Here is a 25,541-nt window from a genome sequence, read left to right on the forward strand (position 1 = left end):
AGGTTTGGTGGACGGCAGAATACCACTGTGGGAGGGGTGGAAAGTATAGTGGGCAGGACATTTCTCAATTCAGGGCACAGCGAGAGGGAGTCGAAACCCTGGTGGAGAACATAATTCAGTTGCCCCAGTCCTGAGTGGTACTGAATTATGAGGGGAAGCCTCCTCTGTGGCCGGACGGTGGGGCTTTAGAAGGTGGTGGGACACTGGAAAGATATGACATGGGAGATTTGTTTTTGTACAAGGTTGGGAAGGCTTCAGTGAGACCCTCATTGTATTTTGAGAGGGACCATTTGTCACTGCAAATGTGACGACCACAGGTGGATAGGCTGTACAGAAGGGACTTCTTAGTATGGAAAGGGTGGTAGCTGTTGAAGTGGAGGTATTGGTGGTAATTAGTAGGTTTGATATGGACGGAGGTACTGATGTAGCTGCTTATGAGGTGGAGGTAAACATCCAAGAACGTGGTTCCTTGGGCTGAGTAGGACCAGGTGAAGCAAATGAGGGAGAAGTTGTCAAGGTTCTGGATGAATGTGGATAGGGTGTCCTCACCCTCAATCCAGATTGCAAAGATCTCATCAATGAACTGAGGTTGAGGACACGCTATCCACATTCCTCCATTTGCTTCCCCACCTGTGGTTGTCGCCTTTGCAGTGACGAGTGGTCCCTCTCGAAATATAACAAGGGTCTAACTGAAGGCTTTACAGATCATAATGATCCTCCCAATCTTGTACAAAAACAAAGCTGCCTGTCCGCATGAATGGCCACCGACAAACTGTGGGCACGAAACAAGTGGATCACCCTGTTGCTAAACACACTGCCGACATGACATCCTTCATTTCAATGACTGCTTCACAGCCTGCACCATATGGATCCTTCCCACCAACACCAGCTCTTCTGAATTGCACAGGTTTCCCTCCAATACATATTACATTTCCGTAACCCTCCTGGCCTCAACCTTCGTTAGTCACTGTCCTCACTCATCCAGCCCCTTCCCTGTTCCCATTCCAGCACTACACCGCCGTCATTCCACCGTCACACCCAGTCTTTTTACTTTTCTCCTTTTCCCCTACTTCCCTGCCCCCTCCCCACCTCTCTCCTGCCCTCTGTCTAACCTGCAGCACTTCATTGTCCGCCACCCCCACCATACTATCCCTCCACCTCCCTGCCCCAGCCTCCTCCTTACCCCCACCCAGTCGCCACACCCATCTTGCACTGGTGCTGCTGCTCGCAGTGTGGTTTCAGTTGCCTGAGACTGCAGTCGTGTGTGTGAGTTGCGTTTGAGTGTGTGTGTGTGTGTGTGTGTGTGTGTGTGTGTGTGTGTGTGTGTGCGCGCGCGCGCGCGCGCGCGCACGCGCGCCTATGTCTGTCTGCCTGTCTATTGTTGACGAAGGCCTTAATGACTGAAAACTTTATTTGTGACAGTCTTTTTGTTGTGTCTATCTGCGACTCAGCATCTCCACTATATGGTAAGTAGCAACTTTCCTTTTCATAATATCGTTAAATTCCATCTTCGATTTTCCACTGTTTAGTAGGCATGTAATATGCCTGATGTTTATAAAACTATAACAAAACTGAAAAAGAGGTGACTGTATTTACTCCATTTCAAGCCACACTTAAATAACAAAGCAAATATAGTTCATCATATGATGGATAAAGCATAAAGTGGCTCCATCTCTCAGGGATTTACTGGGAGCAGTACTTACTTATAGTAAATCGCACGGAATTAAATTTAGCTGGATGGACACTTACACAACTACTGGCACATCACGAACACTGCCAGCACTGAGAATTCATGATATCTATCAAAATATTCCAATCTGAGCTAGGGCAGCTGGGGCCTCTAAGGCTTTTACAGTTTTACGGACTATACTGCAACTTGTGTTCAAATTGTACATCAGTTTCTCCATATCACATGAATAACATCCAAAGTATTTTTTTTCTTTCAATGAAATATAATGGTTTCATCCAATAAAATTACATTTTCGATTTATATGATTTAAATTTCATGAAGAGTAATCTACGTTTTCAAGGCACTAATTTGTATCACCTCAGACAAGGTACTTTATTAGCTCACTTTTTTTAACATTCCGAACAATATAATTAGTCTGCATATAAATATTTCCAGCACAAGTGATCTGTACAAAGTGCAAACTGTAAGTGTCTCCTAGGGACATTAACCTCTTTCACCAATTTTTTATTTTAAGAGGGTCACACAGACTTAGAGCAGACCAAATAGACATGTGCTAAGGAGAAACTCACAATAATGTGGCAACCAAGAATACAAATTTACAACATGTAATAGACCCAAAAGAAATACGTAACTATCTCTCTCTCTCTCTCTCTCTCTCTCTCACACACACACACACACACACACACACACACACACACACACACACACACACACACACACACGTCTTCTCATTAGTAGTGCATAGGCTCACTGACTACCTGGACACTGTCACATACCTACAATGAAAATGACTTAGAAATGGAAAATGGATGTAAGGACCAGAAATTTTACATAAACATATCTGGACTGTCTTTAATCATTACTCCGATGATTCTCAGTTGTCATCACTCAATTCCTTTTCGCTACTCTCTTTATGAAGAGCTCCATCTTCTGTGTCATCAAGCACATTAGAAAAATAGCATTTTCTTAAATGCATGTTGGACAATTTTATTCGGGGTACATTTCCAAGATTGGTCAGTCCACTCACACACTTGAGACAAGCTTGCACGCTCAACACATCCTGCTGGCATTGACTGCCTATCCTCTTTCATTAGCCAATGTCTGTACATATTTTTAACTTTGTCCTTAAATTGTTTGTTTAAAACAACAACTAATGGCTGTAAAATTGATGTCATCCCTCCTGGAATGGGAGCCAAGTCTGTTCTACCCTCTAGTAATTATCACTTTACAACCAGAGCAGTATGACTTGTGTGCAAATCTAGTACAACCATGTTTGGCAAACCTAGCAAGGGCCCATGGCAATGTTGCCATATAAGTTTAACCCAGTCCAATACCACGTCCTCTGCAAACCAGACACACACAAAAATGCTTTTTGGAAAAACCTCAGACTTAGGTAACATCTTATGTGTAAAAACAATGAATGGTGACATTTTATGGACATCAGCTGTACAAGGAACCATGACAGACATGTTCTGCTTTTCACAACCCGCAAACAGCGTATTGACATCTTTTTTCCCTTTCACTTCTACCACATAATTTTTGGCATATCAAAATACACTACTGTTTGGTCTGCAATACCTATCTGATGAAGAATGTAATTATTTTTGGCATGCTATTTGATTAAGAAATGCGGCGAGATTTTCCTCATGGTTTTCTGGCAGCTTCTGTGTAACAGAAGTGCTCCTCCGAAGAGAAAATCCCAAACACTTCATGAAACAAGCAACCCAATTGCAGCTTCTTTGAAATCTTTTGCTGTTGAACACCATCATGTGCTTTAATGTGAATAACTTCTGCATCCATGGGTAAGCACTTCTGTCATTGCTCCCTAACAAAATCATTCAGTACAACTTACAATCTATAACAGTGGCCACACTTTCGCCCAATTTTTTTTTTTTTATTGCTGGAACAACTTAAAATTTGTTTCTTTTGCTGATTGCACTGTCTCACATAATTCTCATCAATTCTATACCACTGACCTGCATCATGTTTTGATGTTTTCTCAGTGAGAGAAATCAGTTCTCTTTTCAACTTCAGGGTATAGTGAAAATGCTTCATCATGGTAGATTAAAACCTGGCACTTCAGCAAAGTACTAAAGTAGACTGAAACAAAGATGAAATCTGAATGCACCATTTGGAAATGTTGTAATGAGTATTGCTCTCAGCAGCCTAGGGGTCAGTGGAAGAAACAGAAATGAATTTACAGGAGGGGGAGTGCAGCACAAAAGTTTCATCCACTGCATGCAGGGCAGATAACATATGATTCATACTGATCATCTGCTATGGTAGAGATCTCTCATGGAAGTAATAAGATTTTGTAAAAGCTCATCTGTAAGGATGTTCATGTTCAAATGTGGAATTTATTTGTACTTGTGAATAAGAAATTAAATTAAGGCAGTGAAACACAAATATTGGCAGCATTGAGAAATGGTTTGATGTACACTGACACATGCTGACAGCTTCTGAATGGAGCTGGAGCTGTCACAATGTAAAACTGAGCTTATCACGCTTTCCAACTTTTGTAAGCTTCTTAAAAACATCCCTAAAATAATTCCTTGCAGTGGCTTCTAGCAGCATTTTTCAGAACTTCCTTAGGCTTTGTACCTGAATCTAAGATGCAGGCACATTTTTGGACCACGAAAATCAGAAAAAAGGTCAGCTTGCATGAAACCAAGGACATAGTGCACATACACTGAAGCGATGACAGTCATGGGAGGCCTCCCACTATAGTGCTGGACCTCCTTTTGCCCAGCGTAATGCACAAAATGCACATGTGGAATTGTTGGAAGTCCCCTGCAGAAGTATTGGACCATGTTGCCTCTATAGCTGTTCGAAAATGTTGCCGGTGTAGAATTTTGTGCGCAAACTGGCCTCTCAATTATGTCCAGCAGATGTTCCGTGGGAGTCATGTCGGGCAACTGGGTGGCCAAATCATTGTCTTGAGTGATCCAGAATGTTCAACCCGATGAAGAACAATTCAAGCCTAGTGACATGACACCATTGTTTGGGAACATCAAAGGCTGCAAATTGTCTTTAAGTAGCTGATCATAACCATTTCCAGTCAATGATTGGTTCAGTTGAACCAGAGGACCTGTCTATTCCACACAAACACAGCCCACACCATTATGGAGCCACCACCAGCTTGTGCTGTGCCTTGTTGACAACTGGTGTCTATGGCTTTGAGGGGCCTGTGCCACAATCGTACCATCAGCTCTTACCAACAGAAATCCAGACTCATCTGACAAGGCAATATTTTTCTAGTCATCTAGGGTCTAACTGGCATGGCCATGAGCCCAGGAGACACACTGAAGGCAATGTTGCGCTGTTGGTAAAGGCACTCGTGTCGGTCGTCTGCTGCCATAGCCAATGCCATTAATGCCAAATTTCACTGCACTGTACTAACGGCTACGTTAGTCGTATGTCCCAGGTTGATTTCTGCAGTGATTTCATGTAGTGTTGCTTATCTGTTAGCACTGACAACTCTACACAAACACTGCTGCTCTCAGTCATTAAGTGAAGGTTGTTGGCCACTGCATTGTCCGTGGTGAGGGGTAATCCCCGAAATTTGTATTCTCCGCACACTCCTGACATTGTGAATCTTGGAATGTTGAATTCCCTAATGATTTGCAAAATGGAATGTCCCATTTGTCTAGCTCCAACTACCATCCACCATTCCACATTCAGTCTGTTAATACCTGTCGTGTGGCCATAATCATGTCAGACACCTTTTTACATGAATCACCTGCGTACAAATGACAGTTCCACCAATGCATTTCTCTTTTATACCTTGTGGTTGTGATACTGCCATCACCTGTATTTGTGCATATCGCTATTCCATTACTTTTGTCACTTTAGTGTACAGATCAATGAATATTACACTATCTTACTAAGTATGGTTCTTAGACAGCTACTACATTAAGTTTCTCTTTATGTGTCATGAGGATGTGCTTCAAGTATGAGTTTTTGATGAGTAAAAGTATTGTAAAGAAGAAGATGAAGAATTGAGTCTGAAATCAAAACCTTTTATCGAAAAATGAAACAGATTTTCATTTTATTATGCCATTAAAGAGCCAGAAACAGAAGCTTATATGCCTATGTGCAGCAAACCACAAATTATGATGTGGATGTGTGTATTTTGCTAAGTTCTATGAATGTTTGATTACATCTAATTGCAGGAAAATTTTTAAAACAAGACAGAGATTTTAATTCTTTTTAATGCTCTAATTTTTCAGCTTTATCACTTTATACAGCATTGGTAATTAACTTTTAAAACAAACCTGCATCTTGACGCCAATGGAAGAAAAAACTGCACAAAGTATCGAAGCTCAGCATTCTGAATATTATCTCTTAAAACTGGAAGAAGCCAACTGCGTTTAAAGTCATAAGTTCTCTCTTCACCAACAAGCTGCAAAACAATAAAATGTTTATATTCATACTTTTAAATTGCAGAAATAAAGAATTAATACAGCAATTGTACCTATTCTCTCATGCAACTATATATATATATATATATATATATATATATATATATATATATATATATATATATATATATATAACAGAGGGAAACATTCCACGTGGAAAAATATATCTAAAAAGAAAGATGATGAGACTTACCAAACAAAAGCGCTGGCAGGTCGATAGACACACAAACAAACACAAATATACACACAAAATTCAAGCTTTCGCAACAAACTGTTGCCTCATCAGGAAAGAGGGGAAGGAGAGGGAAAGACGAAAGGATGTGGGTTTTAAGGGAGAGGATAAGGAGTCATTCCAATCCCGGGAGCGGAAAGACTTACCTTAGGGGGAAAAAAGGACAGGTATACACTCGCACACACACCCATATCCATCCACACATACAGACACAAGCAGACATATTTAAAGACAAAGAGTTTGGGCAGAGATGTCAGTCGAGGTGGAAGAGTAGAGGCAAAGAAGTTGTTGAAAGACAGGTGAGGTATGAGTGGCGGCAACTTGAAATTAGCGGAGATTGAGGCCTGGCGGATAACGAGAAGAGAGGATATACTGAAGGGCAAGTTCCCATCTCCGGAGTTCGGATAGGTTGGTGTTGGTGGGAAGTATCCAGATAACCCGGACGGTGTAACACTGTGCCAAGATGTGCTGGCTGTGCACCAAGGCATGTTTAGCCACAGGGTGATCCTCATTACCAACAAACACTGTCTGCCTGTGTCCATTCATGCGAATGGACAGTTTGTTGCTGGTCATTCCCACATAGAATGCATCACAGTGTAGGCAGGTCAGTTGGTAAATCACGTGGGTGCTTTCACACGTGGCTCTGCCTTTGATCATGTACACCTTCCGGGTTACAGGACTGGAGTAGGTGGTGGTGGGAGGGTGCATGGGACAGGTTTTGCACCGGGGGCGGTTACAAGGATAGGAGCCAGAGGGTAGGGAAGGTGGTTTGGGGATTTCATAGGGATGAACTAACAGGTTACGAAGGTTAGGTGGACGGCGGAAAGACACTCTTGGCGGAGTGGGGAGGATTTCATGAAGGATGGATCTCATTTCAGGGCAGGATTTGAGGAAGTCGTATCCCTGCTGGAGAGCCACATTCAGAGTCTGGTCCAGTCCCGGAAAGTATCCTGTCACAAGTGGGGCACTTTTGTGGTTCTTCTGTGGGGGATTCTGGGTTTGAGGGGATGAGGAAGTGGCTCTGGTTATTTGCTTCTGTACCAGGCCGGGAGGGTAGTTGCGGGATGCGAAAGCTGTCGTCAGGTTGTTGGTGTAATGTTTCAGGGATTCCAGACTGGAGCAGCCTAGGTCTTCGTGGCAAACGAATCTGCTCCAGTCTGGAATCCCTGAAACATTACACCAACAACCTGACGACAGCTTTCACATCCCGCAACTACCCTCCCGGCCTGGTACAGAAGCAAATAACCAGAGCCACTTCCTCATCCCCTCAAACCCAGAATCCCCCACAGAAGAACCACAAAAGTGCCCCACTTGTGACAGGATACTTTCCGGGACTGGACCAGACTCTGAATGTGGCTCTCCAGCAGGGATACGACTTCCTCAAATCCTGCCCTGAAATGAGATCCATCCTTCATGAAATCCTCCCCACTCCGCCAAGAGTGTCTTTCCGCCGTCCACCTAACCTTCGTAACCTGTTAGTTCATCCCTATGAAATCCCCAAACCACCTTCCCTACCCTCTGGCTCCTATCCTTGTAACCGCCCCCGGTGCAAAACCTGTCCCATGCACCCTCCCACCACCACCTACTCCAGTCCTGTAACCCGGAAGGTGTACATGATCAAAGGCAGAGCCACGTGTGAAAGCACCCACGTGATTTACCAACTGACCTGCCTACACTGTGATGCATTCTATGTGGGAATGACCAGCAACAAACTGTCCATTCGCATGAATGGACACAGGCAGACAGTGTTTGTTGGTAATGAGGATCACCCTGTGGCTAAACATGCCTTGGTGCACAGCCAGCACATCTTGGCACAGTGTTACACCGTCCGGGTTATCTGGATACTTCCCACCAACACCAACCTATCCGAACTCCGGAGATGGGAACTTGCCCTTCAGTATATCCTCTCTTCTCGTTATCCGCCAGGCCTCAATCTCCGCTAATTTCAAGTTGCCGCCACTCATACCTCACCTGTCTTTCAACAACTTCTTTGCCTCTACTCTTCCACCTCGACTGACATCTCTGCCCAAACTCTTTGTCTTTAAATATGTCTGCTTGTGTCTGTATGTGTGGATGGATATGGGTGTGTGTGCGAGTGTATACCTGTCCTTTTTTCCCCCTAAGGTAAGTCTTTCCGCTCCCGGGATTGGAATGACTCCTTATCCTCTCCCTTAAAACCCACATCCTTTCGTCTTTCCCTCTCCTTCCCCTCTTTCCTGATGAGGCAACAGTTTGTTGCGAAAGCTTGAATTTTGTGTGTATATTTGTGTTTGTTTGTGTGTCTATCGACCTGCCAGCGCTTTTGTTTGGTAAGTCTCATCATCTTTCTTTTTAGATATATATATATATATATATATATATATATATATATATATATATATATATAACTTTACGAGTTAGTTATCAGATTGTTTACTGTCTACCTATTTTTCTTTATACGATTTACCTTTCATCTAATTTCTTTTGTATACACTCTCCCCAGGCAAACAGCTGCCACCAGCTTAAGAGAACAAGGCAAGTGGTAATGAACTACACCAAAGAAACTGATTATTTTCTTCCTGCCTGTTTTTAACTGCGAGAAAGATGCAAGAGAGAAAGAAAATAAAGAAACAACGACGGAAGCATAGGATGAAGCAGGACTTTTGTTCTGATCACACACCACACATATGCTTCTGGGTATTATGCCGAGTTCCCCCCCCCCCCCTCTCTCTCTCTCTGTCTCTGTCTCTGTCTCTGTCTCTCTCTGCCTCTGTCTCTCTCTCCATTTTATGCACAACATTTAGGCAGCCAACCCAGCCGTCTTCTTCAGATGCTGCGAGTTTTGCTGTTACGTGTACCTGCAGCCCAATCAGTCTGCTTTAAGTGCAGGCAGGTCAGTTGTCAAAATATTGGGCATATAATAGCAAAAACAACTTAGCAGAACACCTAGAAGCACACACTTAATTAATCACACTAAGAAAATGTGAGAAATCACCAACTGCTTCTAAACTTTTGTTTCTTCCCACAGTAGCATGACAGTTAAGTAGCAAAGAAAAGGGTGGTCCCTGACTAAGGCTAATATTTTTCATGTGTTTCCTGATGGAATTTCCTCCTCAATCCACAGGACAGCAACCCAATGTGTAAATACAGTGATGAATACATAACAACTCTCTTTAAAACTGCTGTGGCATGGACACACTTTTCAGTAACATTTGCACCAAGAACTGACAGCCCACACTTGTGGTCTCCAGTTGGATATCATGCTTAAAAGTCCAGGCCTGGCTAGGCACAAAGTGTAAACTGAGAGCAGTGTGGGTATGTTACAGAGGTAATACTGCATCTCATCCCACATTTCAGCGAAACAGTGTTGGACCCAAGGCCAAGATGAGTATGTGTGCAAGTGAATTGTATACTGATGTCCAAATGTGGAATTTATCCAGTAACTTCAGCTTTAAATAACAGTTGTCAGTAGTTCACTATCAAAATCTACACATATTCATTTTTACTTGTTCAACTCACTGTACTGCTGTAACATGGTGTAACAACACTGTACTCTATCAAGAGTGACGTTCATCACGTTAATCAATATGACATCATTATCACTCACTATATAATTGGGAATATATATATATATATATATATATATATATATATATATATATATATATATATATATATATATATATATATATATATATATATATAACAGAGGGAAACATTCCACGTGGAAAAAATATATCTAAAAAGAAAGATGATGAGACTTACCAAACAAAAGCGCTGGCAGGTCGATAGACACACAAACAAACACAAATATACACACAAAATTCAAGCTTTCGCAACAAACTGTTGCCTCATCAGGAAAGAGGGAAGGAGAGGGAAAGACGAAAGGATGTGGGTTTTAAGGGAGAGGGTAAGGAGTCATTCCAATCCCGGGAGCGGAAAGACTTACCTTAGGGGGAAAAAAGGGACAGGTATACACTCGCACACACACACACATATCCATCCACACATACAGACACAAGCAGACATATTTAAAGACCAGGTGATGTGAAAAAACGGAAATCGAAATAAAGCAAAAGTTATTAAAACTAGCCGAAAAGGTTGTTTAATAGCTGAAAGGAACTGTTTGTGAACTAGAAACGGTGGATTTTATAGCAGTAGCGGAAGAAAAAATTTTTTGGTTATGGTTTGGAAGTGGGTTACGTATTATTACGTATTGTTGAGTATATATCGGCGGGATAAAATTGTATAGTGGATTACGGTGAAAAGGAGAAGGTGAATACAAAGGGAAACTACTGGCAAAAACAGGAGGAGGAAATAAGACGACAGAAAAGACTTCGAAATGTAACAGTGACAATAACAAACGTCATTGTTGGGTTCAAATTAATGATATAAATATAACAGAGGGAAACATTCCACGTGGAAAAAATATATCTAAAAAGAAAGATGATGAGACTTACCAAACAAAAGCGCTGGCAGGTCGATAGACACACAAACAAACACAAATATACACACAAAATTCAAGCTTTCGCAACAAACTGTTGCCTCATCAGGAAAGAGGGAAGGAGAGGGAAAGACGAAAGGATGTGGGTTTTAAGGGACAGGGTAAGGAGTCATTCCAATCCCGGGAGCGGAAAGACTTACCTTAGGGGGAAAAAAGGGACAGGTATACACTCGCACACACACACATATCCATCCACACATACAGACACAAGCAGACATATTTAAATATGTCTGCTTGTGTCTGTATGTGTGGATGGATATGTGTGTGTGTGCGAGTGTATACCTGTCCCTTTTTTCCCCCTAAGGTAAGTCTTTCCGCTCCCGGGATTGGAATGACTCCTTACCCTCTCCCTTAAAACCCACATCCTTTCGTCTTTCCCTCTCCTTCCCTCTTTCCTGATGAGGCAACAGTTTGTTGCGAAAGCTTGAATTTTGTGTGTATATTTGTGTTTGTTTGTGTGTCTATCGACCTGCCAGCGCTTTTGTTTGGTAAGTCTCATCATCTTTCTTTTTATATATATATATATATATATATATATATATATATATATATATATATATATATATAACAGAGGGAAACATTCCACGTGGAAAAAATATATCTAAAAAGAAAGATGATGAGACTTACCAAACAAAAGCGCTGGCAGGTCGATAGACACACAAACAAACACAAACATACACACAAAATTCTAGCTTTCGCAACAAACGGTTGCTTCGTCAGGAAAGAGGGAAGGAGAGGGAAAGATGAAAGGAGGTGGGTTTTAAGGGAGAGGGTAAGGAGTCATTCCAATCCCAGGAGCGGAAAGACTTACCTCAGGGGGAAAAAAGGACGGGTATACACTCACACACACACATGGATGGATGTGTGTGTGTGTGCGCGCGAGTGTATACCTGTCCTTTTTTCCCCCTAAGGTAAGTCTTTCCGCTCCTGGGATTGGAATGACTCCTTACCCTCTCCCTTAAAACCCACCTCCTTTCATCTTTCCCTCTCCTTCCCTCTTTCCTGACGAAGCAACCGTTTGTTGCGAAAGCTAGAATTTTGTGTGTATGTTTGTGTTTGTTTGTGTGTCTATCGACCTGCCAGCGCTTTTGTTTGGTAAGTCTCATCATCTTTCTTTTTGGAATATATACACACACACACATACACACACACGCAAAATGGATGTAACATATTTTCTACACTTGATCATTCATTAATTTGTAATGTACCACAACAAAAACATTTTAAAGGAATATCAACAATATTATGAAAAGGACAGATACAGAAGAGACATTGAGTTGTGGACATGCATAACAAAAGGGCAGCTATACATTTGAGCTTTGGCCAAAAGGCCTCCTGCTGAAGTCAAAAACATGCACAATTCACACACATGACTATTGTACCTGGCCACTGAGGCTGGACTCACCAGGAATTTAAATGAATATCATATAGCACGAGAGTTACCCATAAACTAATGCACTGTTCTGCCCCCCCCCCCCCCCGCCCCCCTCCTCCCCCTCAGTTGAAAACAACGCTGCAAATGTGAAACGTTACGTATGTATTATTTGAAGTCTCCTGAGTGAGGGCGCCACTTCCGACAGGTAGTGTAGCTGCAAGGCAGTTTCAAAATGGTGTCTGTAGGTGATGTACATTTCAAGCAACATGCCAGCAATGAATTTCTCACTATATACAGAGAAACTGTGGGGAATATTCACAAATGCTTGTGCAAAGTCTATAGAGCATCTGCTCTTGACAGAAATACAATTGGTCTCAGGGCAAGGAGGGTGAAGTCATCAGAAGGTGGTTCGGCAGAGCCCCCTCCGACTTCCACTTGTTTGGGCCATTAAAGGTTGCCCTTTGTGGAAGACATTTTGAGGATGATGAGGTGGTGGTGATTCACACACTGAACCACTGGCTCCACCACCACCACAAGGATTGGTACCAATAGGGTGTACACACCCTTTTTTCGCACTGGAGGAAGGCCACAGAATGGGATGGAGATTATGTAGAAAAATAGGGTGTGTAGATAAAACACCATTCATTCATAAGGATCGTTTTAAGAAATACCAAATTAAGGTAAACCTGAAGATGCCTAAATAAGGTGAAACGCGTAGTTGAAAAATAAAAAAAAAAATAAAATTGCAACCAAGACTGTTTTTAACCAATATTCATTCATATGTGTAATTCTCATTATGTTCAATAAAGAATTGTTGAAGAGAAAAAAAAATGCGGTGCATTACTTTCTGGGTAACCATCACATTTAAGTAATGCTACAACTTTTCTTTTAAAAGTATACCAAAACATTACCTCTAATGGAATTGCACTGAGGACTGTTCTGGGTCCCAAAGAGCGAATTGCCTTTCCAACAGCATACTCCAATTCTCGAGAATAAGAAAATTGGTGAGAGTCACGTAAATCACCCAGTATCTTCAATGAAGGTAGAAAGAGTTTATAATCATTTTCCAATGCTACCTGCAAAGAAAAAACAAAACATTTGAACTATTAATGACAAGCAATAAAACAGTTCAGAAGGCTTTGTTCTACAGATGAAACAAGAGTATCAATAACAAACCATCGGGCACATCTTTTATTTTTCGTGTGTGTGTGTGTGTGTGTGTGTGTGTGTGTGTGTGTGTGTGTGTAGGCAGAGAAATACATTTTATACTGCCCAATGTTTCACTGGATCCTATAATGATACTTAGCAGGATGGCGTTAAATTCATATTCTTTGAATTACACTGTACCACATGTCTACCTTGTGAGTTAGCATAACAATCAATCTGCTGGATGGAAACTGTATATATGGACACAACATATTGTGCTAACTAATATGATTTTTTTTCTTCATGCTGCTTGTGCTTGCATCATGTTAGGGTCAGCAGAGGGAAAGCCTTTGGAATGGTATTGTGTACTGCTGTGCAGGGATACGCTGCTGATAGCCAGCGGCCCGGAGAATAATTCTCTTCCTACTTCTGACCTTCAATTAACTTTTTTTGTTTGGTTAAAAACATTAACTTTTAAAATAATTTATTACCTGAACTTTGTTTCAAACAGCAGATTGATTAAACAGCTTGTTATTTATTAAGAAAGCGATTCAAATAATTATCCCAAGTTGTTATTATTTCAAGAGAGGAAACAAAGAAGAGTGTTTTTTCAAATGGTTTTGAAGAAATAAGTATTCAACTTGCAAAGGTAAGAGCATTTTACAATATGTTTATCTTGGTTTAACATTTTTTTTTTCCACAGCTGAATCAAAAACAGTACAAGATATATTAACATTAAATTGGAATATGTAGATAACAGTCTCAACACTCACTATAAGGTTGATAGCCTTTCTAAACCTTAATGAATGGAAGTTTGATTGCTGCAAATCTTAACTACATAAATCTAAAGACTAAAAATACGTTGATTACAGTGTAATTTTGTTACATTAAAGGGCATTGATATAACATGTTGTTTCTTTTTAAGATTGTTACTGTCCACTGGGGACCGAACCGCACAATAACACTGGGTTCGGTGTGGGGCAGCGGTGGGGTGAATGGACTGCTATAGCCTGTTGTGGGGTTGTGAACTGCTGAGGGCTATGGCAGGGACAAAGCCTCTCCATCATTTCTAGGTCCCTGGTACAATACACAATACACAATATACACACACACACACACACACACACACACACACACACACACACACACACACACACACAAAGACCACAGTCTCTGGTAGCTGAAGCCATTTGGTGGTGGGGGTAAGGAGGAGGCTAGCCTGGTGAGGGGGAGGGATACCAAGGCAGGGGTAGAGGACAGTAAAGTGCTGCTTGTGGTAGCATACAGTGATGAGATGGAGATAGGGTAGGGCAGCCACATGCAGTTGGGAGGTTAGACAGAGGTGGGGAGGGGGGGGGGGGCGGGGGGGGGGGTTAGCGGAAAAGAAGTAAAAAGACTGTGAGTGCATTGGTGGAATAGAGGGCTGTGTTGTGCTGGAATGGGAACAGGAAAGGGACAATGATGAAAGTTGAGGACAGGAGCATTACAGGAATGTAGGATATAATGCAGGGAGAGTTCCCACGTGCACAATTCAGAATGGCGGGTGTTGGTGCGAAGGATCCAGATGGTACAGGCTGTGAAGCAGTCATTGAAATGAAGGATGTCATGTTTGGCACCGTGTTCAGCAACAGGGTGGTCCCCTAGTTTCTTGGCCACAATTTGTAGGTGGCCATTCATGCAGACAGACAGCTTGTTGGTTATCATGCCCATGTAGGATGCAGCACAGTGGTTGCAGCTTAGCTTGCAGATCACATGACTGGTTGCACAGGTAGCCCTGCCTTTGATTGGATTGGTGATGTTTGTGGTAGGTGGTGGTGGGAGGAGGTATGGGACAGTTCTTGTATCTAGATCTATTACAGGGATATGCACCATGAGGTAAGGGGTTGGTAGCACGGCAAGTGTGGGGATGGACGAAGATGTTGGGAAGGTTCAGTGGGTGGCAGAATACCACTGTGGGAGGGGTGAGAAGGATAGTGGGTAGGATATTTCTCATTTCAGGTAGTCAAAACCCTGGCGGAGAATGTAATTCAGTTGCTCCAGTCCTGGATGGTACTGAGTCATGAGGGGAATGCTGGACAGTGGGACTTCGGTAGGTGGTGGGTGTCTGGAAAGATAACGCACAGGAGATCTGACTATATAAGTGCATGTCACTAGTAATCTTGTATGAAAATCTTATGACTCATGTATGCAAATTAATAGAAATGTTTTCCTGTTGGGGATTCTTTGTCATAATACACACATCATAAATCTCCACATGTAAATATAGATGTGGATTTCCTCTCAAAAAGACAGCTTACCTAACAAATACTACACAGTCCAGTCGCATTAACGCGAACACCGCCTTTATTCAATGTCAACATGCAATAACCAATCACAGACGGCAAGTGGCGGCACTAGCAGTGGACAGTATGTAAACCGTATTGGGAGGGCATGAAAAACAGTGCAGTTATTGTCATTATGTAGAAATGAGGTCATTTACCTGATGTCCAAAAGGGTGTGATATTTGTCTTCCAAAATGGCTACGTTTCTAAACTGTTCATGAGCTGCCATGGTTAAAGTATACCACGCATGGCAAAATAGCACTAAACAAAAGTGGCGCTGAGGCGCCTGTAGTGCACTACGGGCCATAGGTGACAGGTGTGAGCGACACCTGTCGGAGACGTATATAGGCAAATAGATGTGCAGCTGTTGAGCAACTGACCATCCAGGTAAACCCCGAACAGTCTCTCCTCAATGACTGTTCAGCAAATGTTGCTGTTTATGGGTCTCCATAATAGATGCATGGTCCCTGTACCCATGCTGCCTGCCGTTCATCAGCGACGAAGGCTGGAATTTGTGCGCCAATATCACAATTTGATATGGTGACAGTGGCCTTTCCAGATGGATCACTTTTTACACTCCATCTGACAGATGACCGTCGGCATGTACGGCATGCAACGCCTTAAAGCAAACACCCTGCAACAATTGTCAGAGTCTTACTGCCTGGGGAATGTTTTAGTGGCACTCGGGTGATCTTGTTACTCTGTATGGCACAATGGATCAACATGAGTATGCCTCCATCTTTGGGGACAACATCTACCCCCACATGCAGCTTGTTTTTCCTCAGCACGATGGCATCTGCCACGAGGACAATTAACATTTTGCACAACTCGCAGTGTATGTGTGTGGTTCGAAGAGCACCAGGATGAGTTTACCGTATTCTCCTGGTCACCAACCTCCCTGGATTTAAACCCAACTGAGAATCTGCATTATCATCTCGACTGGACTGTTCACGCCTCTAATGTTCAGCTGAGAAACACAGTGCACCTGGCCACGGTACTGGAGTGAGCATGGCTCCACATTCCTGCTGGTACCTTCCAGGACCTCGCTGATTCTCTTCTTGCACATCTCACAGCAGTTTGCACTACAAATGACGATTATTCAGGCTAATGGACAGTGCATTTAATAGTGAACTGTATTTAGATGAGCTGTACTATTGGTGTCAGTTTCAATAAAGTAACCAATTTTCAGTTACTCGTATTGTACAGTATTTGTATGAAGAGGCACTTCCACATGAACGCAACACCATATTAGCAAGCTTGTAGTTTACACTCTGGTGTCACATCTGTTGTTGGGCATGTGAAAGATTTTCTCAAGCTCTGCCACATATGGCAACAAGACTGTCATGGGACCACCTCTCTCATGCTGAAACTCAAATCTGCTTCTTACCACACACCAAGGCACTTCAGAATTACCAAAGTACAATTACAGTCACATCTGCCAGTGTCAATAAGACATATCACCAGTACCAGTAATTTATTTGCATGTCTATTTACAGAAAATACATCACAACAATTCAGCAGCTCACAACCAGCAAACTTCACACTTAAAATCCCATTTACAGCAAGAAAACACACTTGATGATAGGAATTATTTTCCATTACACATTGTGTATAAAACAATAAATAATAATGACATAACTGATTTTCAGCAACCATTTTAAAAGGTGGGAGGGGTGCAGGGGAGAAAAACCAGACCTAAATGAATTTTTGAATATTTTTTGGGTATTCGTCCGGCAGGCATCATCCAAAAAGTGTGATATTTTGGCAAGCCGACTTCTTGACATCTTCTATAGTTCCTGGAGTGTAACGATCTCTGATGGCTGCCGACTCTATATAGTCTTTACACCCCCCCCCCCCCAACCACCCAAAGCAGCCTCCGCATGGTGCATGGCTGGTGGTTGAGGAAGCAAAGGGCTCCCCGCAACAGATCATGACCTCACTCCTTCTGTAGTCACAGCCGCATGTAGCTCTCAGTCACCATGGTTACAATGCTTCTTCTCCAAATGTCCTGATGGGAACGGATTTCCATATAGACATCCAATGTGATTTGATCATACTCCAGGCTGGATCCTAGGCCTTTCTTAACTGAATGCTGCTGTACTTTCCTAGTAGCTCTTCGTGCAGTAATATCTCCACTGCCTCTTTGAGAATACAACCCCAGAAGGTATTTGATTGCTGCAACACCTTTGTGCCATTGCAGTTCATGCCATGTCCATGGAAGATGCAGTTCTCTGCCATGGCGGACTTTGTCAGCTGTACGTCTTTTGTGTGGCATTTATGCTCACTGCATCTCTCCTCTTACAATCCGGATGGTCTGTCCTACATACATTTTCCCAAACTGCAAGGGATATGATAAACTCCCAGTTTTACGGAGTCCTAAGTCATCCTTGACTGATCCTAATAAGGATTTTATCTTGAGTGGAGAGTGAAACACGCACTTGACATTGTGTTTTCAGATCAATCTGCCAATCTTTTCTGACGTATTCCCAAAGCATGGTATAACTGCTATCACAGCCAGTTTGTCTTCATCAGTGGTAGACTGCACTCTCAGTTTCTTCTATCTTAAGGCAGGTTTTATCTGGTGTTTGTTGTTATTGTTTGTGGGAAAACACGGCCTGTAAGTGCTGCAGTTCAGCAGCTAAGATGTCAACGTCTGAGATCTTTCTTGTTCTGTGTACCAGTGTGCTTACAGCACATTCTTGCTGTGAAGGAGCATGATAGCTGGAGGCATGCGGGTACAAATCTGTTTGTGTTGGTTTACAGTAGGCACCGTGTCCAAGTGTTGCATCTGGTCCTCACCTGACCAGCATATCCAGAAATGGAAGCTGGTTGTTTTCTTTTGCCTTCATCATGAACTTGATATTCTGGTGCAGCAAGTTCAGGTACTGCAGAAAGTCTTGCAGGTGATGTCGCCCAAGCAACCAGATTAAAAATGTATCGTCTACGTATCGAAGAAAGCAAGAAGGGTTGTACACTGCCAACTCCAAGGTTGCTTCTTCAGAAGCCTCCACAAACATACCAGCCACTACTGGTGATAGTGGGCAGCCCACCATTACTCTATCTGTTTCTTAGTAGTAGTTCCCATCGAACAGAAAGCAGGTTGACATAAGCACAAAATCGAGCTGTTTTGTTAGCACTGGTCCAAACTTTTCTCCTATGAGCCTTAGCAAGTCTCTTAGAAGTACCCTAGTAAAAAGGGATACAATGCCAAAGCTCATGATGAGGTCTTCTTGGCTCAATCAGAAGTTCTGTAGTTGCTGGATGAAAGGCGCCTAACTTCTTACGTGGTGCTGCATACAAATTGGGTGAGCTTCAATGTCAGGTGTTTTGAGAAGTCTTATGTTGGTGCTCCAATGTCACTCACAATTGGGCGGAGAGGCATTCATTCCTTGTAGACTTACATAGTAAGTAAGGTCTAGGAGGTGCAGCTGCTTGTGGAAGAAGTTTCTTCACCATCTTCTTATCTGGAAATGTGTGCTGGAGAACCTCAATGACCTTCCTTTTCACTCTCTGAGGGTCTTCTTGCAGTGGTTTGGTTGCAAGGTGGTTGTCCTTAGCAGTTTGTCTGCAGGTGGTCGATTGCCATTCTCTGTTGGCTTGAGACCAGCTAACTGCATCCATTCACTCCCACGAGTCGGGGGAGAGTGTCCAGGCCTGCTGTAAGTCAAGTGAGAAGAGTTCTCTTGATGCCTCATCATGTCAGCATTGAATACACCGGTTCCTCTCCCTGCAATATATCCTATGTTTCCATAACCCTCCTGCCCTCAACGTTCATCAGTCATTGTCTTTTATCCACCTATCCCTTTCCTGTTCCCATTCTAGCACTACACAGCCCTCCGATGCATCCACAGCCTTTTTACTTCTCCCCTTTTCTGACCCCCCCACCACCAATCCATTTAACCTCCTCACTGCACCTAGCTGCCCTACCAACTTCACACCTCGCCCCTGTATGTTCCCACAAGGAGCACTTTACCACCCCCACTCCTACCCTGCTAAGCCCTCCCCACCCCACCCCAGACTACTCCATACCCTCATCACCCAGTTTGCTTTTCCCATAACGTCCCATAATGCACTGCTGCTTGCAGTCTGATCTTGGCAGCCAGAGACTGTGTGTGTGTGTGTGTGTGTGTGTGTGTAATTCTGATGAAGGCTTGTTTGGCCGAAAGCTTTGTTTGACAGTCTTTTTGTTGTGCCTATCTTCAACTCAGCATCTCTGCTGCATGGTGAATAGCAACTGCCCTTTTCATAATATTGTCATTATTTCATCCTGGATTTTCCATTGTTTAAAATCACTATTGTAAAATTTTCTACTTCATTCAAATGTACATTTATTATTATTATTACTATTACCACCACCACCACCACCACCACCACCACCACCACCACCCCTGCAACCACCACTACTAGTACTATTATTATTTGTATTATTATTGCAACATTAACAACGTACTTCATTGATTTGCAGAACACAGTTGCTCTTCTAAATTTGAACAACTCAATATACAACTCATTAACATTAAAATGAGATATTTTAAATAAGTATAACAAACAAATGTATAAAAACAGAAAAAAACTAAGATATAATACCTCATACAGAATTCCAAGAAGATGCATGACATGTGGCCAAGAATCATGATATTGGTAACTCAAGCCTGCCTGTGCACAGCTCACTGCCTTTGCCAAAGCTACATCTCGCACATCACTGGCTGCAGAGTGGTCTGTGAAACACTCCTGTGCCAATGCCTCCATAGCATGTGTAGTGCCTGCTCTGACTTCAGGTCGTTCAGATGACAACATCTGTATGGCTACTGAGAAAAACCGGGGCACATTCGCCAGGCACAAATTTATGTCCACCCTGAAGAACAGACAGGTTTTAAGCAACTTCTATAACAGGTTATGCACAATTATCAACAAAGATTCGCAGTGTCTGACAGGCATTGACAAAAATTACTCAAAGGAAAAGTTGGTTTTACGCTATGATCTACTTGGAAAGTTACTGCCTTGATACTGTACACAATTTTAAGTTGCTGAAATATTGTAATGGGAAGTCCTGGTAGAATGTAAATAACTTAGGAGCAAACCCAACTCTCATTTGCACTGATTTGTTGACAAGCACATAAACTAGACTGAAAACTCAGTAGCTTTCAGACAACTTCTTTTTTTGGTCAACAGTGCACACACCCACACGCACAACAATGCTCGCTGTAGCTGTACAGATGTTTGTGTATTGCAGCTCAAAAAAGGATTCATTGTTTATGTGACTGTTGATGACACAAGGCCTCTACTATTTGATGAGTTATCATCTTTCTCCCACATTATTTACCAAAAGTTATATGTGAAAAGAACACAGGAAGTGTTAATTACAGAGAAAATTTATTGTAAGTGGTATGTACAATATTTCATCATTATTAATGTAACTTGGCTGACAGATTAAAACTGTTTGCCAGACATTACTCACCCATACACACGGAAAACTCAACTTATAGCTTCAGCCTGGCAAGGATTATCTATCCAGTTCATAAATCCAAAATATTTGGTCATGATATTACAGGACTAGATGGTACCTCTGTGAGAAAAGGTCATGTGATAATGGTGTATGCAAATCTTAGGACAATTATCTTTTCTCCTAGAGGACCTAATTCCACAATTGTAAAAGGGGTTATATGTAGTTAGGAACTGAAGGAGGAAACAATGGAAACTGGAAGTTATGGCTCTCACTATGAAGAACATTTCTGAAGGCTGACCTGGTACAGCAATCCCAGCAACAGAAAAATATATGGACATAACTACTGGATCAATAGACTGTCAGCTGAGTCAGCTCCAGGGAACACACTGACAAAAGGCAGCAGTTTCATTACAGACTTATTTAAAGACCTGCGAGTTCAAACAGAGAATATACACTTGCAGAATGCTTTACTGATTCATACCACAGAAAAGAAAAATAGGAAGAATACACAGATGACAATTACATTTAACCACACAGATAATCTAACCTGGAAGCAAAATATTAAACATCACACATCAATCTGAAAAAGAGCACTCACTTTGCCAAATTTATGTGCGCTTCCTGCATGACTAACAACCAAGCGAGAGTAGGACTTGTATCGCTGGCAGCAGGTTGATAGTCAAAAAGTGCTGCGACCAGTTGTGCGTTGAGCTCTCCAGGTAGTGTTTTAGATGATGGACGGGAGATGAAAAGACCATGCAAAGCTTGCAGCCCACAAGAAATTATACGAGTATCTCCAAGTGTCATTATTTTCAGGACAGTCTCACACACCGTCTGTAACAGTTTTTGAATAGTTGTTAATAATTATGATAATAATTTTAGGTATTACCAATAATAGAGCATAAAAAACTATAACAAACAAATAAAAAATGGATGTGGTTGCAGAATAAAGGAGACATACACTCCTGGAAATTGAAATAAGAACACCGTGAATTCATTGTCCCAGGAAGGGGAAACTTTATTGACACATTCCTGGGGTCAGATACATCACATGATCACACTGACAGAACCACAGGCACATAGACACAGGCAACAGAGCATGCACAATGTCGGCACTAGTACAGCGTATATCCACCTTTCGCAGCAATGCAGGCTGCTATTCTCCCATGGAGACGATCGTAGAGATGCTGGATGTAGTCCTGTGGAACGGCTTGCCATGCCATTTCCACCTGGCGCCTCAGTTGGACCATCGTTCGTGCTGGACGTGCAGACCGCGTGAGACGACGCTTCATCCAGTCCCAAACATGCTCAATGGGGGACAGATCCGGAGATCTTGCTGGCCAGGGTAGTTGACTTACACCTTCTAGAGCACGTTGGGTGGCACGGGATACATGCGGACGTGCATTGTCCTGTTGGAACAGCAAGTTCCCTTGCCGGTCTAGGAATGGTAGAACGATGGGTTCGATGACGGTTTGGATGTACCGTGCACTATTTAGTGTCCCCTCGACGATCACCAGTGGTGTACGGCCAGTGTAGGAGATCGCTCCCCACACCATGATGCCGGGTGTTGGCCCTGTGTGCCTCGGTCGTATGCAGTCCTGATTGTGGCGCTCACCTGCACGGCGCCAAACACGCATACGACCATCATTGGCACCAAGGCAGAAGCGACTCTCATCGCTGAAGACGACACGTCTCCATTCGTCCCTCCATTCACGCCTGTCGCGACACCACTGGAGGCGGGCTGCACGATGTTGGGGCGTGAGTGGAAGACGGCCTAACGGTGTGCGGGACCGTAGCCCAGCTTCATGGAGACAGTTGTGAATGGTCCTCGCCGATACCCCAGGAGCAACAGTGTCCCTAATTTGCTGGGAAGTGGCGGTGCGGTCCCCTACGGTACTGCGTAGGATCCTACGGTCTTGGCGTGCATCCGTGCGTCGCTGCGGTCCGGTCCCAGGTCGACGGGCACGTGCACCTTCCGCCGACCACTGGCGACAACATCGATGTACTGTGGAGACCTCACGCCCCACGTGTTGAGCAATTCGGCGGTACGTCCACCCGGCCTCCCGCATGCCCACTATACGCCCTCGCTCAAAGTCCGTCAACTGCACATACGGTTCACGTCCACGTTGTCGCGGCATGCTATCAGTGTTAAAGACTGCGATGGAGCTCCGTATGCCACAGCAAACTGGCTGACACTGACGGCGGCGGTGCACAAATGCTGCGCAGCTAGCGCCATTCGACAGCCAACACCGCGGTTCCTGGTGTGTCCGCTGTGCCGTGCGTGTGATCATTGCTTGTACAGCCCTCTCGCAGTGTCCGGAGCAAGTATGGTGGGTCTGACACACCGGTGTCAATGTGTTCTTTTTTCCATTTCCAGGAGTGTATGTTGTACATGGAGTGACATTTCCAAGGGCCTGAAGTAACAATGATACCATTCAACAAGCACCACATCTATTCTATCAAAATAAAACATTACAGGGAACTGCACAAGTAAGACTTTTTACAGTATTATTTGCAACCATTAATTATGAAAATGTAGCTGAGTATTCTTCCAAAACTGTTTACTGGCTTACCAGTTCTAAATTTACCACATCATTCTATTCACTTCAAACTCAACCTAATCACATAAAATAAGCAGGCCATTAATGCTGCAACAAAGTAACTAACTAGGTGATTTCTATAATTTTAAATGCTGTGTTTTGTATTTCCGTTATGGTAACCTAGAAACGAATCTCGTCTGGTATTTTTTTATCTGTCAAGGTAATATCAATATATGTGAAATAGTTAACACCACCTGATGGACATTACATCAGATGACATCCTGAAATTCACGTAGTGTTGCAGCAAGACACTCTAATAGGAAATATTTGGCAAGCAAGTTATGCTGCAGGTATGGTGAGAAGCAGAAAAAGATGAAATACTCTGTATTACAACGAAATTGTATGATTTCAGTGCAAGTGCACATTTTTTTTACTTATCTATAAGCCTGTTTTAGTGCTTTACGTATCCTTTGATACTGTGATGGCCAAAATTAACAGTAAGTATCACACAATGGAAAGTCCAGGATGGAATAACAGCAACTGAAAAGGATAGACTGCTACTCATTTACTACTTTAAGTGTCTCATTTCCTAATCTAATTCCCTCAGCATCACTTGACTTAATTCGACTACTTTCAATTATCCTCGTTTTGCTTTTTTTCATGTTCATCGGCGAACCTCAAAGTTTTTATTCCTTCTCCATGGATTTTAGTTCCTACTCCGAATTTTTCTTTTGTTTCCTTTACTGCTTGCTCAATATACAGATTGAATAACATCGGGGAGAGGCTACAACCCTGTCTCACTCCCTTCCCAACCACTGCTTCCCTTTCATGTCCCTCGACTCGTAACTGCCATCTGGTTTCTGTACAAATTGTAAATAGCCTTTTGCTCCCTGTATTTTACCCCTGCCACCTTCCAAATTTGAAAGAGAGTATTCCAGTCAACATTGTCCAAAGCTTTCTCTAAGTCTACAAATGCTAGAAACGTAGGTTTGCCTTTTCTTAATCTAGCTTCTAAGATAAGTCGTCGGGTCACTATTGCCTCATGCATTCCAACATTTCCACGGAATCCAAATTATTCTTCCCTGAGGTCAGCTTCTACCAGTTTTTCCATTTGTCTGTAAAGAATTCGCGTTAGTATTTTGCAGCCGTGACTTATTAAACTAATCTTGCTACAGCTTTCTTCTTGCACCACATCTATTTCTTCTTGCTTTCCTTTCTGCAAAAGAATCTATTACCTCATCGAAGTTCGTCAAACGTTTTGCTACATGAAAAATCGAAATGGTGTTACCTAATACTGAAAAAGCTGTTAATACAAATAATACCCAAGATTAGTGTGGTTTCTCGGTCTGATTACATCTATTTTGTCACTGTCTACTAGACGAAACAAAATAGGCCTTTCTAATATTGCAGAAATTTTGTAACACACACCAATTAAACGAGACTGCTTTGGCACAAATGGTCATTTTTATAACACGACAGAATATAATACACGAAGTACCAATATCATCAGATGAATATAATGCCTACTACTAGCAATAAGATTTATGTTAGGAAATAGTTTCACATTTCATTCATATGCACCAGTTTCTCAAGCACGAGATAAAAAAGTAGTATTACAAAATTTTTATATAAATTTGGAATCGTCTTATTCTTCCACAATTTGTGTGATGTCCCCGTTTCTTCTCCTTCCTCGTTCTAACAAACAATCTTGTCATCAAGAATTCTGTAGCTATTCCTGCCATTGTCAAAATTTGTTCGCCGATTAACTTCACAAACCCTGTCAGAATCACAGGTTTAGTTATCCCGTGATTATTCTCTGGTTAGGCATTGTTATATATTCATAGAACACGTTTTCTGCGTTACTTCCAGAATATAACTTAAGCGTCT

The 25,541-nt window shown here is 42.5% G+C and overlaps 1 protein-coding gene across 1 annotated transcript in view; it reads right to left on the reverse strand.

Annotated features, from left to right (window-relative positions):
- Positions 1-25,541, reverse strand: part of LOC126253626 (RRP12-like protein) — a 161,412-nt gene that overhangs the window by 77,006 nt on the left and 58,865 nt on the right. Inside the window, exons 7-10 of the mRNA XM_049955103.1 lie at positions 21,713-21,948; positions 20,256-20,523; positions 13,113-13,277; positions 5,965-6,092 (exon numbers count right to left, since the gene is read on the reverse strand). Coding sequence (XP_049811060.1) covers positions 5,965-6,092; positions 13,113-13,277; positions 20,256-20,523; positions 21,713-21,948 — 797 coding nt within the window. The remainder of the gene's footprint in view (positions 1-5,964; positions 6,093-13,112; positions 13,278-20,255; positions 20,524-21,712; positions 21,949-25,541) is intronic.

Source organism: Schistocerca nitens, chromosome 4 (genome assembly GCF_023898315.1).
Source record: "Schistocerca nitens isolate TAMUIC-IGC-003100 chromosome 4, iqSchNite1.1, whole genome shotgun sequence".
NCBI classification, from domain to species: Eukaryota; Metazoa; Arthropoda; class Insecta; order Orthoptera; family Acrididae; genus Schistocerca; species Schistocerca nitens.